At 34.2% G+C, this 27379-nt stretch overlaps 4 protein-coding genes and 1 long non-coding RNA gene across 7 annotated transcripts; all 5 read left to right on the forward strand.

Moving 5' to 3' along the window:
- Positions 1-232: 232 nt before the first annotated feature.
- On the forward strand, positions 233-5295 carry LOC107887566 (ATPase 11, plasma membrane-type). The gene is made up of 19 exons (XM_041083448.1): positions 233-380; positions 635-754; positions 842-940; positions 1021-1293; positions 1385-1564; positions 1652-1978; positions 2051-2170; positions 2267-2389; positions 2492-2596; positions 2683-2827; positions 2917-3081; positions 3162-3400; positions 3498-3530; positions 3620-3701; positions 3789-3949; positions 4061-4273; positions 4386-4568; positions 4658-4836; positions 4929-5295. Exons 1-19 carry the CDS (start codon positions 321-323, stop codon positions 5020-5022), a joined length of 2901 nt encoding a protein of 966 aa, XP_040939382.1. The 5' UTR covers positions 233-320; the 3' UTR covers positions 5023-5295.
- Positions 5296-6412: 1117 nt separating this feature from the next.
- On the forward strand, positions 6413-8916 carry LOC107886054 (deSI-like protein At4g17486). 2 transcript variants are annotated; one of them, XM_016809857.2, is made up of 5 exons: positions 6413-6679; positions 7039-7224; positions 7499-7786; positions 8111-8197; positions 8446-8916. In XM_016809857.2, the coding sequence occupies exons 2-5, from the start codon at positions 7071-7073 to the stop codon at positions 8604-8606; spliced, it is 690 nt and encodes a 229-aa protein (XP_016665346.1). In that variant the 5' UTR covers positions 6413-6679; positions 7039-7070; the 3' UTR covers positions 8607-8916. The 2 variants fall into 2 exon arrangements, with proteins under 2 accessions (XP_016665346.1, XP_016665347.1); XM_016809858.2 differs by having other exon boundaries at positions 6417-6679; positions 8117-8197.
- A 1368-nt stretch (positions 8917-10284) lies between these two features.
- LOC107886055 (palmitoyl-protein thioesterase 1) lies at positions 10285-14216 on the forward strand. 2 transcript variants are annotated; one of them, XM_016809859.2, is made up of 12 exons: positions 10285-10669; positions 10757-10841; positions 10926-10977; positions 11092-11112; positions 11213-11266; positions 11652-11702; positions 11842-11904; positions 12734-12817; positions 12949-12987; positions 13196-13318; positions 13464-13556; positions 13630-14216. In XM_016809859.2, exons 1-12 carry the CDS (start codon positions 10576-10578, stop codon positions 13966-13968), a joined length of 1098 nt encoding a protein of 365 aa, XP_016665348.2. In that variant the 5' UTR covers positions 10285-10575; the 3' UTR covers positions 13969-14216. The 2 variants fall into 2 exon arrangements, with proteins under 2 accessions (XP_016665348.2, XP_016665349.2); XM_016809860.2 differs by having other exon boundaries at positions 10305-10669; positions 12752-12817.
- Positions 14217-16158: 1942 nt separating this feature from the next.
- Positions 16159-18447, forward strand: LOC107886056 (zinc finger CCCH domain-containing protein 18). Its single transcript, XM_016809861.2, has one exon. The coding sequence runs from the start codon at positions 16811-16813 to the stop codon at positions 18185-18187; it is 1377 nt and encodes a 458-aa protein (XP_016665350.1). The 5' UTR covers positions 16159-16810; the 3' UTR covers positions 18188-18447.
- A 4783-nt stretch (positions 18448-23230) lies between these two features.
- LOC107886057 (uncharacterized) lies at positions 23231-24206 on the forward strand. Its single transcript, XR_001680632.2, has 2 exons — positions 23231-23619; positions 23912-24206. It is a non-coding gene; the product is annotated as an uncharacterized lncRNA (long non-coding RNA).
- Positions 24207-27379: the final 3173 nt, after the last annotated feature.

A 27379-nucleotide genomic window follows, 5' to 3' on the forward strand; every position in this document is an offset into this window, starting at 1 on the left:
CCACCGTATCTTGTTTCTTTGGTGTTAAAATCTATATATACCCGTCGCATTTCTTGCTTGTCAAACATCATTCTCTCTCTCACATTTCTCTACCTTCCATTTTTCCTTGCTTTTATGTAACCTTATTAGGTACTAGTTTCTTTGTTAAGCCTTTCTTTATACTGCTGATGAATCACTTTCGCTATTATCTAAAAACATGTTTATTTTTGCAAATATTCAAGTTTCTAATGATGATATGGAATGTTATTTAGTTTGCAGGTTGCCTATATTTTGAGTTGAGGGTCGGAAGCTGAAAAAATAAACACACACATACAATTGCAATGGACACCGAAAAAAAAGCTGTTGCACTTGAAGCCATTAACAAGGAGATTGTTGATCTGGTACATGTTTTTCGTATATATGATCGTTTTCCATAGAAACAGGTCATGTTTGTAGAGTTTTAACTGAACTAGTACAAGCTTACATATTTGTTGACAGCTCTGTCAGAAATCTATAGTGTAAGACAGTTAACGACTGATCTTAGATTGATGCATGATGAAGTTAGAATAAGTGTGTGTGTGTGTATAACTGTATATCAATATCATGTATTTAGGTTTTCTAACTATGATGCTAATCTGGGAACTGTTTCATTCAGGAAAACATCCCTATTGAAGAGGTTCTCGAGAAGCTGAAATGCACAAAAGAAGGTTTAACCACTGATGAAGTCCAGCAGAGGCTTGAGCTTTTTGGTTACAATAAGCTTGAAGAGAAAAAGGTAACTTAGTCTTCGTTCCGTTTGTTGTAAATCTTGGCCTAATTATAATACAATCAAACTGAGTTTTGTGGTCTGCATTTCTTTCAGGAAAACAAAATACTTAAGTTCTTGGGATTTATGTGGAATCCTCTGTCATGGGTTATGGAAGCAGCTGCTGTTATGGCTATCGCTCTTGCACACGGAGGGGTAAGTCCCATGAAGTAAGTGTGCCATTTGAGACTGGAGACCTGATCAGACATTTGATTTTGGCCTCTTTTGTTTTGCAGAAAAAGGAAACAGATTACCATGATTTTGTTGGTATTCTGGCACTGCTGCTTATCAACTCAACAATCAGTTTCATAGAGGAAAACAATGCTGGAAATGCTGCTGCATCCCTTATGGCTCGATTGGCTCCGAAAGCTAAGGTTTTACGTGATGGGAAATGGAACGAGGAAGATGCTTCGGTGTTGGTTCCTGGAGATATTATCAGTATCAAACTTGGTGACATCATTCCTGCTGATGCTCGTTTACTTCAAGGAGATCCTTTAAAAATCGATCAGGTTTACAATCCTCTGCCTTTTTAGTTTGTAATTTTAAGACTCTAACCAATGGTTTAAGTGATGTGTATTTCCTTTTTATCTTCTTTTGCAGTCAGCTCTTACAGGAGAGTCTCTCCCAGTGACTAAACATCCCGGGGACGGAGTTTACTCGGGCTCAACATGCAAACAAGGTGAAATCGAAGCCGTGGTTATTGCAACCGGTGTGCACACTTTCTTCGGGAAGGCAGCTCATCTTGTGGAAAGCACAACACATGTTGGACATTTCCAACAGGTTCATCTTGCAAAACTCTTAGCATACAAATAATAGTTTCTAATGTGACAACGAGGCACCATACTGACTGATAGTAATTAATTTCAGGTCTTAACTTCGATTGGTAACTTCTGCATATGCTCCATTGCCATTGGTATGCTGGCTGAACTCATTGTTATATATGGAGCTCAACGAAGGTCTTATCGAACTGGTATTGATAACTTGCTGGTTATACTTATTGGTGGTATCCCAATTGCTATGCCGACCGTGCTTTCTGTCACTATGGCAATTGGCTCTCATCGTTTATCACAACAAGGTGCCATAACCAAGAGAATGACAGCCATTGAGGAAATGGCAGGGATGGATGTGCTTTGCAGTGATAAAACAGGCACACTAACACTTAACAAGCTTACAGTGGACAAAAATTTGATTGAGGTAAGAGCTTTGATCACTTTTATTTTAATTCTTCAAAGAACTGACACTTAAAATGAACTATCTTCATCATAGGTTTTTGTCAACAATGTCGACAAGGATACGGTCATTTTAATGGCGGCTAGAGCTTCAAGATTGGAGAATCAAGATGCTATAGATACTGCAATTGTTGCAATGTTGGCTGATCCTAAAGAAGTAAAATACCTCATGTTGGTTATGGAATTTTTATGGTGAAACTTTTAATTTCTTTACAATTTCTTATATTGAGTTCATTCTGTTGATTATCAAAAGGCGCGAGCTGGAATCACAGAGGTTCACTTCCTTCCCTTTAATCCAACCGACAAGAGAACGGCCCTTACATACATTGATGAAGCTGGTAAGATGCATAGAGTCAGCAAAGGTGCACCAGAGCAGGTATAGATATTGCCAATCAATAAGTTTCTATTTTCATTCATGGTATCATGTAAGGTTGTCTCAAGCTAATAAGCTATTGGCCTCTTCATATGCAACTTGCAGATACTCAATCTGGCCTATAATAAATCAGAAATTGGAAAGAAAGTTCACTCCATAATCGATAAATATGCTGAACGTGGACTTCGATCCCTTGCAGTTGCTCGACAGGTATTAAAGCTTTACACATCATTCTTAATATCTTTATATATCACTCCATTGAGCTAAAGGAAAAAAAATGTAATAATTTTATATAGGAGGTTCCTGCTGGTACTAAAGATAGTCCTGGAGGACCATGGGAATTTGTTGGTCTTCTGCCTCTATTTGATCCACCCCGCCATGACAGTGCCGAGACCATTCGAAGAGCCCTGGATCTCGGTGTCAGTGTTAAGATGATAACAGGTATACAATATGTCTGATTAAGCTTTTTCTTTGGGGTGAAATGTGGATATTGGCATCAAAATGTTTGACTGTTGGGGATGTTGTTGCAGGTGACCAACTCGCAATCGGTAAGGAGACAGGCAGAAGGCTTGGAATGGGCACTAACATGTATCCTTCATCATCTCTGCTTGGTGACCATAAGAATGAAGAAATTGGAGCTTTTTCAATTGATGAACTTATTGAGAATGCTGATGGATTTGCTGGAGTTTTTCCTGGTAATATATATATATACTTGCTATCATATCTTACAATTATGCTTTTCTACTAATGTATCTGAATTCCATATTTAATGTAGAGCACAAGTTTGAGATTGTGAAAAGACTGCAAGCTAAGAAACACATAGTCGGAATGACGGGTGACGGTGTAAATGATGCCCCTGCATTGAAGAAAGCAGACATCGGGATTGCAGTTGCAGATTCAACCGACGCAGCTCGAAGTGCTTCTGATATTGTTTTGACAGAACCTGGTCTGAGTGTGATCATTAGTGCTGTTTTAACAAGCCGTGCAATCTTTCAAAGGATGAAGAATTACACGGTAAAGAAAAAGAGAATTTCATTATATATGCAGAGGAAAGTGAAATTGCCATCATTACCATCAAGTTTCTCATTCTGCGTTCTCTTTTTTCTTCCAGATATATGCAGTATCTATCACAATACGTATAGTGGTGAGTTTTCATTACTTTTTTCGCCATTTTCCCATTCGATAAGGAAAGAAAAAACAAACAATGTTTAAGTTTTGATGTTCATGTTGCAGTTGGGATTCATGCTGCTCACTTTAATCTGGAGGTTGAATTTCCCACCATTTATGGTCCTAATCATTGCCATTCTTAATGATGGTAAGTGATTACCGTAACACTCTTCTTGTTGGATTCTCCCCTTTCTTCTTTCGCTAGTTACGGTTAGATGGTTTTCGTTCTTTCAAGGTACCATTATGACAATATCGAAAGACCGTGTCAAGCCATCACCGGTTCCTGACTCTTGGAAACTCAAAGAAATCTTTGCTACTGGCATTGTCTTGGGCAGCTACTTGGCCTTAATGACTGTCATATTCTTCTGGGCAGCATATGAAACTGATTTCTTTCCGGTAAATGCGAATTACTAGTTCGATCTCTAATAAAAGCACAGTCAAGATGTCATTCTGGTTCATCTAGGGAATGTTATGTATGAACTCTTTATTCTCTCCTTTGTACCTCAGGATAAATTCGGCGTAAGAAGCTTGAGCAAAAAGAGCTTTGATCTTAAACAAGAGAGTGAAAGACGCAAGGTGAATGCACTTTTATCGTCTGCAGTGTACCTCCAAGTTAGCACCATCAGCCAGGCTCTCATATTCGTGACTCGCTCTCGAGGATGGTCATTCACAGAACGACCCGGTCTCCTCCTCGTTACTGCTTTCATCATTGCTCAACTCGTAAGCTAGCTCAAAACCCAAGTTTTGTTTTTTCTTATGAACATGACAACATATAGAGTCGAGTACTCTAGTTCAGTTGATAAACAAATGAAGCTTTCATGTATAATTGCAGGTGGCGACTGTTATTTCAGCTCAAGCAACATGGAGTTTTGCTGGAATCAGAGCAGTTGGGTGGGGATGGTGTGGTGTTATTTGGATTTACAACATTTTAACCTATTTTCTACTTGATCCCATCAAGTTTGCAGTTCGATATGCACTGAGTGGGAAAGCCTGGGATCTTGTGCTTAACCAAAGAGTAAAATACTAAAAAACACTTGCCTCACTAATATTCCATTGAATCTTGGCATTGTTTTCTAAGTGTGGGATTTGTGTATGTATCCACAGACGGCATTCAGCACCCAAAAGGACTTCGGGAAAGAGGCTCGTGAGGCAGCATGGGCTGCTGAACAGAGAACACTCCATGGCCTACAGTCAACCTCGGACGCCAAGATCACTGAAAAGCACAATTTTAGAGACATAAGTGTCATGGCAGAAGAGGCAAGAAGGCGTGCAGAGATTGCAAGGTACCTTAGTCTTCCATTCTAAATAATCCGAGTTGGAGTAACACAGCAAATGAAACTAATTCTAATATTTTAATCATTGATGTGATGTGCAGATTGAGAGAAATTCATACACTGAAAGGCAAAGTGGAGTCTTTTGCCAAGTTGAGAGGATTGGAGATTGATGTGAACCCACATTACACGGTTTGATTTGATGAGAAGGGGGTAATCTTTTCAAAGTCTACACTTCCACTTCCATTTCTCGCTTTCCTTTTTTTTGCTTGAATTGTTGTTGTATTCATGTATTGCTGGCTCTTAAAACCCATTTCGAGCTGTAATTTTCTGCCCATTGATACCCGGAAACGTAACTGATGTTGCTCAATGATTCTGTATGTACTATCAATAAGAGCCTTCAATGCTAATATCATCATTTACTCAAAAACGAGAGTTTGCCTTATTTCATTGTTCTTCCTGTAATTGTCTTTCCACACTTAAAAAATAAAGTTATTTTTTTAAAAAGTTTTTTATATACCTAATTTTTTTTTTCAATTTAGTACTTAAAGTATACTCACTTTTCAATTTGGTGCTTCAAATATGGCTTTAAAAAAAATTCTTATAGGCCGTCACAAAGCACTACATAGCATTTTTTTTATTGGTCAAAGTTTCCGATTTAACATCAATTACAAAATAGACAAAATTAAAAAAAAATTATATTTTAAGGATCAAATTGGAACAAAATTTAAGTATGAAAATGAAAAAATAAAAATACTTCAAGAATTAATTAAGTTTTTTTTTAAACAAGTTAAAGTTGTTCAAAAAATTTAATCAATATGTTTTTTTATTTATTTACGAATCCAAATTATTTCTATGAACACTTCAATTTTAGTCTTAGGCAAAAAGAATTATACTGTTTTGAGTGACTGTGGTTTTATTTGGGTAAACAATATTTAAGGTGATTAAGCTATTAATAAATTTACGTTTTAATTACTCAACTTTAAAAAATTACAAAAGAGTCATTAAACTATTTAAAAAAATTCATTTAAGTCACTATTCTGTTAAACTATTTAAAAAAATTCATTTAAGTCACTACTCTGTTGTATGTCCAATTGGAAGCCCTTCTTTCTCTTCTCTTCTTCAATTTAATTTTTTTTCATAAAATAGTTTTGAATATTACAAACTTATAAATTAAAATTAAAATGACTTTCTTCTACAATCTCCAACATTGACCACTAGATCAACTTGGATCTAAGATATATTCTTTTAATCGATAATGGGTATTGATCTACCATAACAATCGTCCTGTCATTTGGAACTCCTTAATTAGACTTTAAAAAAAAAACCTCTTAAAAGCCCTTGACTTTAAAAAAAATTCAAATAGTTTATTATCTTAAATAAAAAATTTTAAATAATTTAATGATTATTTTATAATTTTATAATTAAAATTAAATAATATAAATATAAATTTATTAATAATTTAATAATTTAATCATCGGTGTAACAAAATTGAATTCTCAAGTAGAGTAGACTTTAGACCTTGACGTAACACTAAAACGTCAAAATGTTGACTAAAATCTTTGAAAACCTATAGGCAAACTAAAAAAAGACCAAAAAGGCAAAGAAAGATTTTTAGATTAAATTAAAACGAGACCATAATTCTAATTTCTAAATTATTTTACTTTTTATGCTAGACGAAGTGATCTTGAACTTCACTTTATCTGTGAAAACCCTTCATTGATCCATGCAGATTCTAAATACAAACAACAAAGTTGCTTGAATTAAGTTGTCTGGGAAAAAAAAAAAACCATTCTTTTTTGATCTCTGCTCCAAAAGTTGTCACCTTTAATCTCTCTTCGGCTCCTCTTCTTAGGTAAGTTTAAAAGCCTCAATTTCCTTTTTTTTTCCCCTAATTTGTTTTTATGTTTTCTTTCTTGTTTGCGATTTGGATGGTATATTGCTATTTTCACTATGTTTATTTTATTTGGAAACTTAATTTTACCCAAATTGGAAAAAATCCCAACATTTTTAGTTTATATTGCTTTGTAACCAAGTTTGGTCATTGGGGATTTCTTCTTTCTGGGTTTATATGCTTCATTCAAGTTTTATGATATTATGCTAAGTAGTAGAGAATAAATTGTATACTAAATGAACTTTGATTCCTTACTGGTTCAACCCATCATATATTAGTTTTCATGGTTTAATGCTAAGAATGAGGAGCTTATGATATAGATTGAAGAATCAAGGTTAGATTTTAAGGCACAATGCGGTTGTTTCCATCAAATTCGAGTGTGAAAAAGAGGCAGAGTAATGGGGGAAGCAATGGTGCTTTGTTGTATCTCAATGTCTATGATCTCACACCTATGAATAACTATCTTTTCTGGTTCGGGCTTGGGATTTTCCACTCCGGTATCGAAGGTAGCATCTCTCCTTTATGTTCATTCCAATTTAATAAACAAATCATGCAAGTTAATTCCAATTTATATTAAGTATTTACATTTGTGGCATTATTTAGTCTCTGATTGCTGTTATCTACAATTTAATAAAGTTCATCCATGGTCTATATCTTATGATGTTCGGTAATTTATTAAAAGAAAATTGCTAATTTTATTTTTCCTTTTCTTTCTTTTCATGCTATTTTATGTTCTAATTTTCTTAGCTATTAACCTATTGTGTTTTGATTGCTAATCAGTTTATGGTTTGGAGTATGGCTATGGAGCACACGAGGACCCTACAAGTGGAGTGTTTGAATTGGAACCGAGAAGTTGTCCTGGTTTCATCTTCAGACGTTCAGTATTATTGGGCAGCACTAGCATGTCTCGTTCAGAATTTCAGTTATTTATTGAACAGCTTTCGCAAAAGTACCATGGGGACACGTATCATTTGATCACTAAGAATTGTAACCATTTCACCGATGAAGTATGCCTGCAGCTAACTGGAAAGCCTATTCCTGGGTGGGTAAATAGGCTGGCTAGACTAGGTGAGAAAACAGCCGGTTTTTCACGTTCTTGTCATCCAATAAGATTTGTGATCCCTAAGTATTTTTCGAGATGGCTTCTAGTTGCAGTAGATTGCATATTCATACAACATGGTTAGAAAGTATCTCTCGTTGTTAGATAATTGCCTTAGTTCTAGGTTCAGATTGTCCAGCATGGAAGTTGGAACGTTAGAATCATTATTTGAATGTCTATATTTGAACGATTGGATGAAATATAGCATCCAGGGGTTCTAGGATATGTAACTGTGGTATGTGTAGTCCATGGCTCTATGCAATTATTTTATTTGATCAATGCAGTTTTTGAAGTTTCAGGTTCATTTTGTAACTGTCTACTTCCGGAAAGCATTCAGGTTACTGCGGTTCGACATCTTCCTGACAATCCAGCATATTCTGGTAAGCTTCTTCTGGCCACCATGTCTCGTAGTTCATCATTTTCTTTTAAAGTTTTTACCAAATTTATGCTCATTAGTCCACACTGCTGTAGCGAATCGCCAGTGATGGATCTAAAAGCAGTTTTTCACTGGAGCTATATGCATACTTATGTTCAAATTTTGTTATACGATCAAGATTGTGTATACTTGTGTGTGCACGCGCATGTGCATATATATACTCGTATTTATCAAGATATTTTTCCAATACAGATGATGAGAGATTAGATTCTGCTGCAATGTCGTTAACAGCAGAGAGTGAGGAAGAGGAAGAGGAAGAGGATGGAGTCACAGATCATCATCTGCTGACTATACCAAATAGCAATGTTGCATTTCTCAAAGAAAAGACAGTGTGGCTTACCAGAGAACTATGATTTCCCCCTGGACTGTAATTGTTTCTTTTGTGGGTCTTTATTCGTTCTTGTAGCATACATTCCCAAATGCATGAGAGTGTATCAGATTCAGATATCTTCAAGGTTCGGTGATGATGCTATGGGCTTCATTTTTATTCTAAAATGTTCTGCCGTGCCCGAACATATTCATTTACTACCCTTAATGACATGGGTGGTCCGAGTCTGTACCATTATATGTTGTATTTTCTTCATCTCTTTGTAAAAAATCTATTATATATGATTTCTATATGCTTTAAGATTAATTGAAGCTGAAAGATTGAATTTTGTGTTATTGTTGTGAATGCATGAAGCAGTCGATGGCTACTACTGTTATGGATGTTCAATCGGGGCAGCAGCTTCCACTACATTTGCAAACACAAATTTAATTTCCAAATGCATGAGCATTGCTCCCTCAAGTCTCCCATGGAGTCTGAAGATTACGAGGATGACTTAACTATTCTACATTTCACGCATCGACAACCATTGAGACCTGTAGATCTAAACATGGCAGATAGAGTTGGCTGTGCCATATGCAAAAACCTCTGCTTTGGGTCAATCAATGGTTGCCAATTCTGCAACTCTTTCTTTCGTAACACTTGCATGGTGACTGTTCTGTAAAAGGTCAATCATTTCTTCCTCCCATGCCCTCTTATTTTGTTCACATATTCGCACACCGTGCCGGTTGTGATGATTGCAAGCTTCGCTCGATCTTGATGTTCATCTGATTCAACATTTCACCCATAGGCATTCATTGAAGCTTGTTGAGATGCTAAAAGTAGTTGCTTCGGTTCTGCTTATATTCGCAAGAAATGCAGCTTTTACGGCCACAAATCATTGCATAACCGAAGCTCCACCACAGATCAACCACTCATTTCATCAATGTCCCCTCATTAAAAGCTGATTATATAGATCAAAGAATCCTTGATGGTAAAGAATAGAAGATTTCTGCAATTGAATCGACTCTTTCAAAGCTTAGGTTAGAGTGAGAGGCATTACGGAAGTAGACTAAGTGAAAGCAGTAACAGGAAAATTAGAAGGTAATGATGTTGAACGGATACATGCACCCAAAATAAATATAGAACTGATAAAAGTTATTGAGATAATTAACGGCGGAAGCAACAGCAACAACACAAATATATTCATATGAAAAGGATGGGTTTCTTTTCGGATTCTATTTATGATCCAAACTCTTCACGGCATACAAAGTTTGATGCTTCAAGCTAATAACTTGGATACTTCTTTCACTTCACTTTATCACCCTCTTTTAATGCAATAATAACTTTCACTTGTTCAGAGGAATTTTATTAAAATTTCAAACAAAAAATCAAATTTTGTAAAGAGATTTTAAGCCATTCAAGTTTCATCTAAAGAGCTATTTTTTCAAAATTACTCATAATCTTATTTATTTAATATGCATGGATCTATTATTAAAAAAAACATATTAAACTTCAAAAAATGATTTTTAAATATATTTTTATATTTTATATTATTAAAAATATTTTTTTACAAATATAATAATATTCATGTGGCATTTTTTTATATATTTTCTAACATCATTATTATTTTACTCATTAAATTTCAATAGCCTATTTTTTTTTTAAATTTAAAATTTAGTGTCGAAGAAAATAGATACAACAGTAACGAGATTTATTAGTCCACAGGGGACTGTTAAAGTGGTTCAGTTCACAGGAGATTTAAGTCGACAAGCTACCATAGCTTAGCAAAGCAATAATCTGAACGTGTGTGAAATAAATACATCCTATCGGATTTCAGATTCCGTGTTTTTCGCCTTATTTTCACCAATCACAACCCTCCATCCTTCACCCTTTCTTCAAACTTCCAACCACCAACTTCCTCTCATAGCTCCTGCCTGCAACCAAACCCCAATTTAATTCAGAAGAAAAAGTTAATATATATAGAGAAAGAATACCTCAGAAATAAACAATATTTCATGGATTTTCCCTCTAAATTCCTTGCCTTTATTCCCTTTCTTGTATTTGTAATCACCCCATTTTCTCATTCCATCCCCTTCATTGTCATCCATGGTAAATTGTTTTCTTTTTTCATCTACTATCATCTTTTTTACCGTATCAAGCTTAAACTTTTCAGGGTTTTTCTTTCTTTGGTTACAGGGATTGGAGATCAGTGTGCCAATCGTGGAGTCAAACAGTTCACTGAACTTCTCACTAACTTTTCTGGGTCTAAAGGATATTGCTTGTATGTATATGCTTCTTCAGCTTTCTTTCTTTTCCTTTCCTTTTTTCACAATTGCGAATTTGATTTTCCTTTTCGAACATGCAGAGAAATTGGAGGTGGGACATGGGATTCCTGGTTTATGCCTCTGGAAGAACAGGTATAACTTCTTACAACATGAAAAAAGGATTCCATTAACTGTCATTTTGGCTGAAACATTTATTATTTTCTGGTTTCTTTTATAATAACAAATTTTGTTGCTTGTTGTTTACAGGCAAATTTCGTTTGTAAGAAGGTGACATAAATCATTACGGCCAATTCCTTGGTTTTTCTTTGTGGGTCTGGGTTTTGGAGTTTATGTTTCCTTTGATAAAACTCCAGCATCTTGTCAACAGGTTAAGCAAATGAAAGAACTCAGTAAGGGTTACAACATAGTTGGTCTCTCCCAGGTATTTCTTATTTACATTTATTGTGATTGCTTTCATGTAAAAGAATTGAGGTTCATTTCACTAATTGATGGACAACTACTTAATTTCTTCACTGATATTCCATTTAAGAGGATAGCTTTTGGTAGGATTTACATATTGTTGTGTCCTCCTTTTATGCATTATATCGTTGCATTGAGTAGTGAAATTTGTAGAAGAAACTTAGAGCTTACATGTTAATGCTACTAACCTTATCCGTTACAAGACTAGGAAAAATTTACTAATATATAGAAGAAATGCATCTGAATTTGTATCAGTCTTTTCGGTTGTGTTTTTAGTTTGATCATTGCTGTGAAGGCAACTTTCATACATGTACTGTAATTCTTAAAAATTGACTTTGGTTTAACAGGGTAACTTGATAGGACGGGCTGTTGTCGAGTTTTGTGATGGTGCACCTCAGGTACGAGCCGGCTTTCCCTTAAGCTTCTCTTTCTCAGAAGATCAGCATGTTGGTTGAGGGAAAATGGAAGATTAACTTGTTGCTCTCGTATTTATTGAATCTTTACAAATGATTTTCTGCCTTGGAAATGATGAAACAGGTGAAGAATTTCATCTCTTTAGGAGGGCCTCATGCTGGTACTGCTTCTGTTCCTCTTTGTGGTGTAAGTGCCCTGCGACTCTTTGAATCTGATATGGACGCTTTAATTGCAATAGGAGTATTTAGTTTTATTTATTTATTATATCAGGTTTTACTAAGAGTTTTAGTTTTACTATATTAGGTTTTTGTTTCCTTCATAAACTCTAAGTTAGGAATTCTATTTTATGTCAATTAGGACTCTTTCCTTTGTTATTAACAGTCTATAAAAGGCTGCCAATATGAAATAAAGAGGTAAGCAATTATTCTATCAAAAGAAACGTTATTTTGAGAGGGGGTTCAGTCAAGGACGAATCTGCCTTTTGAGTAACCATAGGTCGAAGCAAGAATTCTTTCCCGTTTAGACCTGTGACTAGATCCTACGCCAAGGCGCATACCATAATCATGCTCTCTTTAGCCCATGAAATGCTGCATGTTCACTTTTAACAGTCTTATGGGACTTTAGTTTAGTATGACTTAATTATTAATTTTATTATTTAATTGAAATTAAGTCTTTCACATATAAATTACAAGACTTGAGGAGCTGGTTATCAAGACCCATCATTAAGATCTAGGGATACTAAGGATCTTGCATCCTAACAGAATCAAACTAAATGATCTGAGTTGGTTGACTGTGTTTTCAATGCTTACTTTCTAACTCTCGTTCGGACGCTTTCCTCTGTTATCTATGCATTAGGAAACCATTAAGCATTTATTTCTCAACATTAATCTATCTTAAACTAAAAGTATGTACTGGTATTATTGATAAAATGACATGGTAGATGACTATTCTAGCCTATTCAAAACTCCTTTAATCCTATCAGGAGCTGTATTGTTTTTGTCTGTTGTTGAAGCAGATTATTTTGGTATTGCAGTCTGGTTTTCTGTGCCTGATTGCAGACAAGCTAATCAAGTCAGAGATATACAGCGACTATGTCCAAGTATACATCTTTTCCCCGAGGCTTGTTAACTCGTACACTCATCTTTCTTCATGATTTTGAGGAACCATGCAACTTTCAACAGTTTCCAGATACCTTGTTACATTTACTTATTTCTGATTGCCATTTTGCAGGCTCATCTGGCTCCAAGTGGTTATCTAAAATTACCAAATGTGAGTAGCATACACTAATGGAATGTTTGAGGCCTTTGTACTGCTTGCACTGGTTGTACGACTATGAACTCTTTGAATCATATAAGAATCCAATTCTTCATAATGCGAAAATCTCTTATGTGTTTAATAATTGCTGTTACATATTGTTTTAAGTGATTAAAATTTATACAGTCACGACTAAGATTCAATTCATCTTTTTAATATCCAGGATATACCTCATTATTTGGAAAAATGTAGATTTCTTCCGAAGCTTAACAACGAACTACCCCATGAAAGGAATTCCACTTATAAGGAGAGGTTCATTCGCTTGCAAAACTTGGTACTTATCATGGTAAGCTGGAAAAAAGAACACGTTTTTGCTTTTCAAACCCAGTTCGGACCATTAGCTTCTTTTTCTCATTTAATTCTCAAAGGGTCTCCGAACAGTTTGAGCATGAAAGTTATCTGCTAATCTGGCTCATCTTCTACTCAAACAGTTTGAGCATGACACTGTTTTGATACCAAAGGAAACCTCTTGGTTTGGATATTACCCCAACGGGGCCTTCAAGCCCGTCGTTCGGCCTCAAGAGGTATGGTATTTGCCCCTGCAAAAGTTCGTTCTTTTAATCATGTTTGAAACTAAATTATTTGTTGTTGGTGCAGACAAAGCTTTACAGCGAGGATTGGATTGGTTTAAAAACCTTAGATGATGCTGGAAAGGTACACTACGTTAATGTGTCAGGAGGTCACCTTGGAATCTCCAAAGAAGACATGAAAAAGCATGTTGTACCTTTCTTGAAGGATGAAGCACCAATGGCGGATAGCATCGAAACCCATGGATCTCATCGCAAGGTGAAGCTAAACCGCAAGAGAAATCAAGAACTGCCTTTGTTGCAGGAAAAAGAATCATCCCAACTCATACTTGATGGATCATCATCCTACCATTGGCCCCCGTCTGTCCAAAGCTTCTTTAACGAATTACTTGGACTCGCTGAAGCTTAGCCATATCTTTTTATTTGTTTATTTACAGTGTATATTCGAATTGAATTATAAATTCAATGGTGGTCATTAAAGATCATCTACACGTGGGAGTTCATATATCATTTTGTGGTGGAAATCTGAACTACGATATATGAAAACTGCAGTTGTAAGCATAAACCCGAATTATCAGCATCATTAGATGAAAATTGTGTTATATATAATCATACGGTGTCTGCAAACTCAATACCTGGGTTGGAGAACCTGAAGCATATTATCTTCTTATTTATCTTATTTTATTTTGAAAATTCAATTTGTAAAAAATTTATATTGAATTTTGTTGAAAAATTGATCTTTATCAATTCAATTTCTTTTTCAATTGATTTGACTTGATTTAATCAAACGGGTTAACCAAACAATATTCTCTTTTGTGAAATATCAATAAAGTCTCACTAGTGATCCATATATTCGCTACACAAATTCAAGGGTCAAAGTATATTGGAGCCCTATACTACCATATAAAGTTCATTTTAGTCCTAGAAAAATTCATATATTGTTTAACTATCGTGTGGTTGAATGCAAAGGATAAAATTTGAATAAATTTATAATGTACAAAGAATAATCTAAAACAATTTTTAATAAAACTAAAATAAATTTTATTCCTGATAGGCTTTAAACCAAATTCAAGACAACCTTAAAATATTTTAGAGTTAACAAAACACTTTTTGCACCTTGTAAGATGTAATAACATTTAAAAACATTAAAAACATCACACCCCTTTTTGAAAATTTACCAAATGAGCACCTTTCAAACACTTTAAAAACACAATTAGAGTTGATATTGGCATCAACTAAAGCTAGGGTTTTCTTTACATTCTTCTTTTTGTAAATGAGTGCATAAAGTGAAAACTTTGAATGGTTGTAGATGAAGTGAGAGAAAGAATTGGTATTGGTTTTTGTGAATAGAAAAACTGTATTTTGTGACCAAAAAGGCAAAGGGGGAATCCGATTCATTGTCTACAAACATTTCCAAAGCCTTTAACTTTCGGCCACAAATTGGAGAAAAGGAGGATACCTTATCACCCATCTTCAGTTTAATTAGGCCTTATCATTATCTTAATTTAAGTAAACCTGCCATTAACATGGGACTGGGCAGCACCTTCACATGGGTTGCTCCTCGTTACGGTGTTCAAACTCATTCAAGCACGTTAAAAAGGCGGTGCATGACTCAACCAACCCTTTTCTTCATTGTTAATCGGTCATGGAATTTTGCTCATGATTGTTACAAATGTATCCATAAATGATATAGATGTGATTGTAATGAATATTTGTGCAGTCTCACATTAAGATTCTTTCCGTAGCATATTTACATTCAATGTATTATTTTTATTGGATATATAAAAAATTTATCACTTAAATTAAAAAATTAAAATTTGGTCATTACATGTATAAAAATTATAAAGAGAAGTATTGTATAAAATAGGGACACATCATCTTATATCATTTACTAATTATTTAATGTTATTTTAGTATTTTTCTCATATTATTAACTTATTATTTTGGTAATTCTTTTAATCTGAATCATAGACCCTAGACCTTGGATAAAGTTTAGGATTTAATATCCAAAGTTTAAGGGTTAGATTAAAATTTTTATCTAAATGATATGATAATAACGTGGAAAAAATTTAAAATTATATTAAATAATTAATAAATGACGCACATATCTATTTCAAGAATTTTTTTATAATTTTTTATTTTTTGAATTTTATATATGATTTATAACTTTGGAGGTCCATAAAAAAAAAGGTTTTTGAAGTCCAAGTATGCTGTTGAACCGATGATGAAGCAATGACTAGATAAGGGACTTTTTCATTTAATTTAAATAAGGTTACAACTATATATATAAAGCCACTTCGTGCCCCCTTAAAAGAGTAAATGTTGTCATGTTATATTGTCAAGTATTAATAAAGTATGGTCGACTAAGTACAAGCATAATAGAGATTATTAAAAAAGAAAGTTAGCGTAGGCAGTCCAAAGAAGAATCCTTTCTGTCCAACTAGACGCAACGCAAACCATTCTCAGATTCTTTGTTCTTTGTTTTCCCCCTCTAACTTTGCATATTCCCCAATACATATGGCTAACTCCTCTTTCTCTTTTTATCTTTTCCCATTATTTGCTTAATTACATCACTATTAACAAAGCATTAATTTGAAGAAACTTCAACAAGTTATATTTTTTATTGAACCAGCTGTTACTGTACCACATAGACAACAATCATTTCCCAACTTGTTTGCCCAATGCTGATATAGTGAAGTTTTAAAAAAGGTGGATAAATGTATCAAATTTTGAATCATGACTCACCAACCCAAGTCAGCTCGGCAACCAACTCAATCTTTTAGTTTTGAACTTTTTGCGTCCAAAATGTCAGAAAACAAAAGCATATAATAAGATCCTCAATTGCTGACCAAACATTACCTTTATAGCACATCTTTAAAACCAGTAGACCCTGTAAGATCTCATTGCAATGGCTCTACTCATTGGTCTGATATGTAAGGCAACTTAATTTTCTTTCCTTTTTAGCTGCCCATCTCCATTAACCCAACCGGCTTTACCTAAAAAGCAACGCACCAGAAGAATCTAGTGATTCATGAAAAAGGCTATACCTTCAAGATAATATTTCTTATATATAAAAAAAAAAGCAAAAGAAAAGAGAAACACCAAGAGTAAAGAACCATTAACAACAACTTTAAATACGTATGCTCGCTTCCCCTGCGAAACTCTCTCTCCACTTTTACCTTCGCCCCTAAGTCTTCTTTTCATCGCCTTGCCTTCTCTTTGTTTTTTGTTTTGGTTTCCCCTGTTCTTCAATGGCAGATGTAGACACCTACACCAAAGGACAGCAACTAGTAAAAGAACATAACCAAGCAAACCCAAGTAAGTGTCATACGAATTACCTTTACAAAGCCTTCGTAGTCATAATTTTCTTGGTTATAATTCCACTTTTTCCCTCACAAGCACCTGAATTCATCAACCAATCCCTACTCGCCAGAAGCTGGGAGCTTCTTCACCTTCTATTTGTTGGCATAGCTGTCTCTTATGGTCTTTTTAGCCGGCGAAATGATGAAACTGAGAAAGAACATAATAACAACTACAACAACCAATCCAAATTTGATAGTGTACAGTCTTTCGTGTCTAGATTCCTTCAAGTGTCATCAGTTTTCGATGATGAAGCTGAAACCTTATCTGGGTCTGATGAAACCAAGGTCCAGACTTGGAGTAGCCTTTACCATAGGAATGAATCCCCTGTTATTGTTGCTAAAGAACATGCTGTTCTTGATGACAACACAAGTTCTAGTCCTAGAAACCCTGAAAAGCCTTTGCTTTTGCCTGTTAGGAGCTTGAGGTCGCGTGTTTTGAATGAGACAGGTAGGGGAAACAGTGCAAATTCTAACTCTCTAAGTAGGTCTAATTCTGGTTTAAGTACCAAAAGGTTTTCAACTAAAGGTACAAATGGGGAACTGAGAGGATCGGACCAAGAAACTTTGGTGGAGAAATGGAGTGATAACAACGTTGTTCTTCCTTCACCAATCCCGTGGCGATCAAGGTCTGCAAGAATGGAAATGAAAGAAGATATTGAATCTCGGTCATTTAAGAGGTCCCAAAGTAATCGTTTGAGTCGGTCCAATTCCATGTCTTCTTCACCAAAGAAATCAGCATCTCCTCTTCCTCCATCAACGGAAGCACAAGCCAAGAGTGCAGAGGATTTCGTGAAGAAAAAAAGCATATACAGGTCTCCTCCCCCACCTCCTCCACCTCCCCCAATGATCCACAAACCATCATCATTGAAACCAGTTTCTCCCTTGACACGTAATGGTGAAATCCGAAATGGGATCAATGGCAAGGCAGTGAGGTTCGATCAAACATCATCGAGGACTGAGAAACTGGTTATGCAAAACCCAACTTTCATGGAATTTCCCCAGCAAGAAAATGCCGGGAAGTTTGTGGTAGAAACCAGTGATGATGATTCAGAGAGTGAGGGTGAAACTCCTCCCATTGTTTCCAGCACAGAAACAAGGGCAATCAATGAGGAAGCTAATCAAAGCAGTGGGTGCATTGATGGAGGGTCGGATGTGGATAAGAAGGCAGATGAATTCATAGCCAAAGTAAGAGAGCAAATCAGGCTTCAGAGGATTGATTCTATTAAGAGATCCAGTGGCCAGTTTAAGAGAAGCAGTACAAGGTAAAGTCCGAGACACATGAAGCTTTACAGCTTTAACACTTTAGTGTTTTTTTTTTTTTTTCATTTTCTTCTGGTTCTATCTATCTTTACTTGGTTTAATGGCCTTGTTGAATTTAAAAGGTCATGGGTATACAAAGATAGTCTAGGATTTCTACTTTTAATGTCACCACCAACTGTATTGAAGAAATTGTTTTTGTTCTTCAACATGTTGGTTACTGTGTCTCCTGTAATTGAAGAGGAAAAATAGTATTGGTTTTTAATGCATTGGACCTTTCCAGCTGCTGATGATCACTGAACATATTCTATGGAGAATTTGCAACATTTACATAAAATTTTGGAACAGCAACCTTTGAAAAAGTTCTTGTATAGGATAATGCTTGACACTTGGAAGAATTTTGTGGTCTGTTTTCCATTATAATTTTACCGAACTTGTTTCGAGTGTAAGCAAAGGATATATTCTTTCAAAGGTGAAGCAAAAAATTCGAAGCTTACAGCCCTTAATATGATTATTCGGGAATCTTTCTGCAGTTGCAGTGGTAAATTTGGTAGTCACTTTCACAACCTCATTTGCAGTTGTATATTGTTGGGTTATTTTCTGGAAGCTCCATATTTTTTAAAATATAAAATTATTATATTTTTACACCAACATTAATTTTGTGAATAATATTAAATTTAAAATATAATAATAATTAATTTATTAAATTCATGTTACGTTATTAATATTAATGTTTTAAAAATCTTAAATATTATAATAACTAAGAGATTGTTTTTGTTAACCTTTTATACAATTAAATTATTCATTTTTTATACTATAAAATTATAATCTATAAATTTATTATTAATATAAAACATTTTTCAAAATACTATTTAAAACTTAAAATAATTAGCAATAAAATCTCTTATTTTTAATAATAATTTTATTAAATAACAGTATTAGTTATGTTAATAATTAATGTTTATTATTAAAATAATAATATTTATATTATATATATTATATATATTATATATTATTAAAATATAAATATGCATGTTTAATAATTTTAAAATATATATGTGATATCAATTTAATATTTCTAAATATTTTAAAAAATAAAATTAACAATTTATTGTTAGTACAATAATACTTGATGTGATTCACATTAAATTTTTTTAAATAAAAAATCATATTAATTACTTATGAAGAGTTCTTTTCTGAAAATATTCTGTTCTTTTATTGACCAAATGATTTTCCATGTATAATAAAAATATTTTCAAAAAATAATTTTTAGGGAACAAATATAATCTAGGGCTAAGTGAATGAATTTCCTTATTTTATAATGGGCGTGTAAAACCCTAGATAACCAATCTAAAATCTATAAAACATTGGTAAAACCCTAAAGGACCATAGCTCACTCCAAATTTATCACCTCACTGGTAGGAAATGGGGGGAAACATACATAAAAACACCAACAATGGTTGTTTCCAACTTTGTTTTTCTTCAACTCCTATTCCCATAAAACCCTGTTCTAAGGCATATTGTGCAGCATCATTTAGTTGATGACTAAGCAATTCAACTTTAGGCATCTAAAATCTCTTTTGATTTGAATGGAGGAGACCATCAAAACACCCAGACACTATCTACTGCACTGTGCTGCAGATTTAAGAATCAAGGCCCATGAATGACGACCCTATTGCAGGCGAATGGAAGCGTCGCGAGCCCACAGTCTACTCATGGGGGAAGCACACACATTATATCCGCAAAAGATAAAATAGAGAATGGAGTAGTGGAGAGGTGCTTATTTGAAGCCAATCCCACTGCAGGGCCCAACAGATCTTGTTAATCAGAAGAATATATGATTTCTTATAGTAAAAACGAGAAATACCAATGCCAATGTCCAATAAGATTCTCTTTTCAACAGGGCTTTAATGACCAATATGTTAAAGAAGTACATTCAAATGGAGGATCTCCCTTTTTTTCCACAATTCCAAAAATTACTTCTATGTATTCAACAGTTAGTCCTCAGCTTTTGAGCTTTGGGGAGGGATGGGAACTAGGGCCTACAGGCTTCTTGTTTCTGTTCAGTAATTTTTTTTATGGATCACATTGAGATGAAATAAGCTTGGGATATATCATATTTTGGGTTCACCAACCTTATCCAATGTTTAAATGTATGCTATTTTTTAAGAGAAGTTTCAACTAGTAAATAAGATGAAGACCAAAAAGAGATTCCCTTTCTTGGAGGAATTACCCTTAAGTCCACCTTTATTTTTTTCTACAGTTTTAGAGTAGGAATTACCCTTAGAGATTCCTTTTCTTGGAGGAATTACGGAGCATTACTGGAATTTATAAATCAAATAAACGGACATTTCATATAATATAACATTCATATCAGAAACTAATCGAAATCAAACATATTGTCCCTTATACGAGCCATCAGGGCCCAAAATACGCATTAGAAACAAGTCAAGACTAAATCGGGTACTCAAAGAATTTCTTTTTTTTTAGAAAATATTGCAAGTTTTTAAAGTTGCAAAGGTAACACGGCCGTGTGGCTAGGCCATTTGACTCACACAGTCAGGAGACACTATAACACCCCTAACCCGTATCCGTCGCCAGAACAGGGTTACGAGGCATTACTAAGGAGTACAGAACACTTACAGATAGAGGTGTGCATGGGCCGGGCCGGGTCGGGGTCAGGCTCGGGCTGGGCCCAGACAAAATTTTAGGTCTGTTTTCTAGGCCCGGCCGGGACGGGCCCGGCCCGAAATATGGGCCTAAAAATTTGTCCAATCCAAGCTCGAAATAAAATTGTTAAGCCCGAGCCCTACCCGGCCTAGCCCATATTAATTTTTTTAGCTTATTTCATTAAATAAAAAACTTTTTAAAATATAATAAATCAAATAAAAAATGATATTAAAACAATTCTTAAAACAATACACAAATTGAAAATATAATAAAAAGTGATTGTCGAAACCATTTTTATTTTGAAAAACGGGGATCGACTTTTAAACAAGGTATGGAGTCGCCACCAATCCTTTTTGTTTAGGTGTGATCGGGTCACCCTATGGTCGATCATTTTAATAAAACATTTTAGTTTATTAAAACAACATTTTTGGTCTACGAAAAATTAGAAGACGGATTTGGGAGTCGGTTACGCGCGAAGAAGGATTAGCACCCTCGCAATGCCCAAAATTGGTACCGTATTGATCGATTAACGTCCTAATGTTGAAAAGTTTGAAAAGATTTTAAAATACAATCTTTACAAACGTTTGGAAATCTTGAATTGGATATTGAGATTCTCTCGTTCAAAAAGACTAAAATATCATATCCAGCACGATAGGACACAACATTTCAAACTCTTAATACAAGATTATCCCATGCTTCCCAAAATACATGCACTTAAAACCTTTAAAAAAGATATTTGGCTATTCGGCCCAAACGATAAATCGAAACCCAACACGATTGGGCACGATTTATCGAATTTCCAAATACGAAACATTGCCTCATTTTAATTTGAGAAAACATGGATGAAATTTCAAAAGGATATTTTGTATTTTAGTCGAATGGAAAATTGAAGCCCACACGATTGGGCATGACTTCCCAAACTTCCAAACACGAAATATTGCCTCATTTTATTTTAAGAAAATATGGATGAAATTTCAAAAAAGGATATTTCATATTTTAGCCGAATGGAAAATTGAAGCCCAGCACGATTGGGCACGACTTCCCAAACTTCCAAACACGAAATATTGCCTCGTTTTATTTTAAGAACACGTGGATGAAATTTCAAAAAAAGGATATTCCATATCTTAGTCGAATGAAAAAAATGAAACCCAGCACGATTGGGCACGATCTCTCAAACTCCCCAAATACGAAATATTGCCTCATTTTAATTTTAAAAAAAACATGGACGAAATTTCCAAAGGATATTCCGTATTTTAGCTGAACGAAAAATCGAAACCCAGCACGATTGGGCACGACCCCTCGAATTCCCAAACACGAAATATTTCCTTATGTCGAGAGGGTTCAAGTTTACAATTACGAAAACCGAGTCAAGAATACGATAATCATAATCATGATGCATTAGCAAGAAATACAAGCATAATTACTTGCATGAAACAATAGTAGGTTGCCATAATATGAAAATCAGAAATGACACATAATACGTAAAGCAATATGAAAATTTGGAATCGACATAACGCAAAACGATTTAAAACCTATATGAAAATGTTTCTCAAAAGAATAACACGTTCTAGAATTCGAAATACCTTATATGTACATAATATTGATAATATATAAACAGTTATTAAATTATATAATATGCAAGAAACAATTTGACATAAATAGCACATAACATAACTTCAAATAAAAGCCAATTAATTTGTCTAACGATATATATACGCAAATGAAGAAATAATATAAATAAGGTATATACAAAGAGATTACTATATGAAAGTAAGATAATCAAAATATACAATCAAAAAAAGATCCTTAAAAGAGAATATGCATTAATGAATTTAAAAAGAGGGAAATATATATATATATATATATATAATAAACCTAAGGGAAAAATATATGTAACATATATCGCAAATATAAAAGAAAATATTTACAAGAAATAATATGAAAATGATAATGTACATAGAACAAAACAAATTTTAACATAGACTATATATATACGAATAACATAAGGGTGATTAAATTAAATATTACACATAACTTCAAAACAATATGACACAAAGGAATCTTTTTTAAAATAATAACTATATAATTTTAAAAAAAAACTATAGATATCAGTAAAATACCAAGTTGAAATAAGGTAAAAATAATTAGAATAACCCAGAATAATTTTAAAAGAAACGAATATTAAGTAAATTTTAAAAATAAAATAAAATAAAATAAAAGATTAACCATTGAAATGGAAAAACGAACTTAATTGATATAGAATTGAACAAAAATGGATAGAATAAAACATCACAACAAAACTGGGGGCTACATCGCAATGCACGCAAATACATAGGGATTGAAAATGAAAATGTTCCAACTCACAAAACGCACTGCACAAACGCGGACTGAATTGAAATATCGCAGACTTTTTGGAGAAATTGAAAAAGCATAACAAGTCGAATTGAAAATGGCGCAAAATATAAAGAATTGGATGTGCAAATTTCCCATTTAAGGGGAAAATGCGCAGATCCAGCCTTGGACTGGATCAACGCGCTAGCTACCCCCCATAATGGCTCTACTTTTTAAAAGGAAAAAAAAAATAATTGAACTTCTATTTTATGTCTTCTTTTTTTAAATCGTTAAAACCTTTTAGAAACCCTAAATTTTAAAACATCTTTCTCTTCATTTTATCTAAAAAAAGCCCCCATATCTCCTTCCCTTTTCAACCAGCGCCACCTTCATCGGAGATCCGGCGTGCCCAAGCCGCTGACGAGGCAAGCCCGACCCTGGTAAGTCTCTCTCTCTCTCTCTCTCTCTCTCTCTCGTGCTATTAAAACCGTTTGAAAAATAATGAAAAAAAAAGGAAAAAAAGAAAGTATAAAGGAAATACAAATCAAAAGGGAAAAAAAATTCCAAAAAAAGAATGGAAAATAACCTTTCGAACCTTAGCTCCAATTTTCGATTTACTATTGACTTTTGTATATTCTCTTCTATCGTATTCGTAAAAAAAAAAATCCCTTTTACATTTCATTTGATTTGGCTTTATAGCCGATATTTACAACCTCTTTCGCTCTTTTGCAGGTTCGTGGTGGGTGTAGACTCTGTCGTGGAGGTGGAGTGGCGCACGTTGCGGAGGTGGTGCTGAGAGACGCGCGACGTGCGGCGCTTGGAGACTACCCTGGCTGCGGCGCTTAGGGTAGCTTAGGGTTTCTAAAACCCCTAAACTTTGGGTCTATCGGGCCCTTGTATTTTAGATCCATAAATTAGGCCTGTTTTCATTTCATTTTTGTATATGTATGGGCCCGGGCTAAAAATTGGGTGTACAATGATTATATTAAAATTGAAAATAAAATGTTAACATGATTAAAAATAAAAATATATATATTTAGTATGTAATTCGGGCCAGGCCGGGCCCGGGTCAAAAAAATTTTGCCCAGGCTCGGCCCATTTTCTAAATAGGCCTCATTTTTTTGCCCAAATCCATATTTTGGGCTTATATTTTTACCCGATCCCTCTTATTTTTCAAGCGGGCCTTCAGGACGGGCTAGGTAGCCCGACCCATGCACATCTCTACTTAGAGATAATTTAAGTCATTTATTGTTCAAATATAGAAATTGATTATAAACATTCATTTAACGAATCCTCGAAGTTCAAACCATGCATTAAGATCGGGTTGGGACTAAACCGGATCCTTAGGAAAACTTTTCGCAACTTTTAAAATTTTTCTCACATATAAGGGCTACACACCCGCGAGGCGTGATCGTGTGGCCCATATGGCCGTGTCTCTGGGGCATGTAACTCTTTGACTTACATCTATGAAGAAACTTGGGTCACACAGCCTTAGTACACGCCCGTATTGTTAGGCTATGTGGTTATTTTTAATTTTTAAAATTAAGTACAGGTTTCACATAGTCATATCATACGGCCATGTCTTCAGGCCATGAGCCTCACACGACCAAGGCACACGCCCGTGTCTATCCCATGTGAATATTGTTTAGGCTATTTTCCAAGCCTTATTTATCTCCTAATTGATTTTTTACCTACACCAACACTTAAACACATTAAAGAATTAACTCAAGATATTTAACTAAGTCCAAATCAAGTTTTATGCTTATCATATCTTCTTCTATACTTGTATATGCAAGGTTACTTATTTCATCCACTTTATTTATATAGGCTTTATATATATCAATTTTATTATCTCATTTTAATTATTCTATATGTTTATCACTATTTTATTGCTCACACTCTCATTCCATTAGCATGTTAAGACCATATAAATGTATGTTTCAAATATATCAAATACAAGCCATATTAGTGGCTAGATACTTGCATATCAAGTTACAATTTAGCATTGGTTAATAAACCTATACATGCCATTATAAATCTAGTGATTTATCAAACACATATATATAAATATGTTGAATATACCTATAGAGATCGATCTCCATCAATGCTTCTAATCCAACGAGCTTCCGAATAACGTTTGTAACAACTCGAAATAGGGCCTAAACAGAATAGTGGTTCTGAAACCACGAATCTGAGGTCAAAAAAATTTATTCCGATTAAATTTTAAGGTTTATTCACTGATTGAATAATTGTGTGAAAATTTCGTAAGAAATTTTATGTATAAGTGCCTAATTTGAGATTAGGACTAAATTGTAAAATTAGCAAAATGTGTGTTCTAGATAATAAAGGGGATTTAATTGAAATGGGTTCTTAAAGTGGAGGTCCTTATTTAGAATTAGACCATTATATTTAAGTTTGGACATAAATGGGCAAGAATAGGATAAATTTGAAAGAAAAGCCTTTAAGTGCATTTTGGTCATTTAGTAATTAAAAGAATTAAAAATGTAGAATAAAGCCAAAATATCTTCTTCATGGAGGCCGAATATAGCATGGGAGAAGCCATGGTTAGGGTTTCCAAGCTTTTCAAGCTCAATAGTAAGTCCGTTCTAGCCTCGTTTTTATTGTTCTTTACGTTTTTGGAGTCCCGATAACTTGATTTAGCTTATTCTAGCAATAATTCATGCTAGGGTTCATATTTGGAAAAATACCCATAGGTTAAATGTGTTTATTTTTATGTTTTATGGTAGAATATGAAGCTTGAAATTATGTTAAACAAATTTTGCTAAGCGATTTTAAGTGAAAACGAGTAAAACGACATAATCGGTAAAAATACATAATATTCATAAGTACATGATAGAGTGAGAATTTGATGTTGCCATACAAGGGAAAAATGTTCAGCGTGTCATAAAATATAATAATTTTAATATTCCCGGTTTGGTCCCGAACCGTTTCAATTGCATGTTTTAGGGTCTCGAGGGCCCTTTTTAGGGACATATTGAATGAATGTAAATAAATTAATTTTAAAAGCAAATTTTATGCCCCGAATTAGTAAGTGAAGTCAGGTAACGCCTCGTGCTCGACTCCGACGACGGTCTCGTGTAACACCCCTTAACCCTAAACCATCACCAGATCAAGGTTACGGAGCATTATCGGACATATTGGACAACTTAGAAATAATTCATAAATAAATAACATTCATAGCATAGTTTAACTTTTAAGTCTTTATAATAGACCATCGAGGCCCAAAATACGTATTAGGAGTGGAACAATTTTTTTTTTTCAAAATTTCGGCAGCATTTCTGCTTATTTTGTATAAAACCCCCTGCAAGTTCAAACCAAAAACAACCAATACCATATATACTATATAAACTTCTGAACCATTTCATTAGTATAAACATTAAAAATACTAATTACCATTTTTTTTTACAACAAAAGTCTTGTAACGTTCTGATGTGATCAAAATAACACCTTTGTACATGCCACTTTTAATTCAAAATATGGTACCTACTTATGAAGCTCTTGAGGAAGTGACGAGATGAGAGATCTTCTAGTCGACGCTACCTCTTCGAGTCTAACTGTACCTACGCGTTAAAATTAAACGCGTTAAGCCGGTGAAGGCTTAGTAAGCACTACAAGAATAAATAGGCAAATAAATCCCATTTAAAATATTATAATCCATTTTGATCAATATATATTTATATGCATATAAGTTTCTTTAGTTGTATCTTATAATAACAAAATTTAATTTATTATTAATAAGTTATAAAACTTACCTTAGTACATTGATAATTCGCTTTGATGCACAACTTATAACTTTAGCCCAAAGTAGACTTAATAGAACACACTGGATATACGGAACAAATACAGAAGTGCATTATTATGCACAAACGAACAGAGAGCACTAAAGTGCTATACAGAGAGCACAGATGTGCTAAACAGAGAGCACTTAACGTGCTAATAATAGTACAGAGAGCACTATTGTGCTAATAATCAGAGAGCGCGCTAGAGTTCCTTAATGGCATGCCACTAATATCCAAGTAGTTCTAGATTCATCAACTTGGGCATTAAAACTGAATTTCATACATTTAAATACTTTACATAAATATCTCGAAAAAGATTTTCATTTCTTCATCATTACAATTTAGTACATATTACACAATTCACAAATATCACATCTTTTTCACACATATACTTTTGTCA

This window comes from Gossypium hirsutum, chromosome A12 (genome assembly GCF_007990345.1).
Source record: "Gossypium hirsutum isolate 1008001.06 chromosome A12, Gossypium_hirsutum_v2.1, whole genome shotgun sequence".
Taxonomy (NCBI): domain Eukaryota; kingdom Viridiplantae; phylum Streptophyta; class Magnoliopsida; order Malvales; family Malvaceae; genus Gossypium; species Gossypium hirsutum.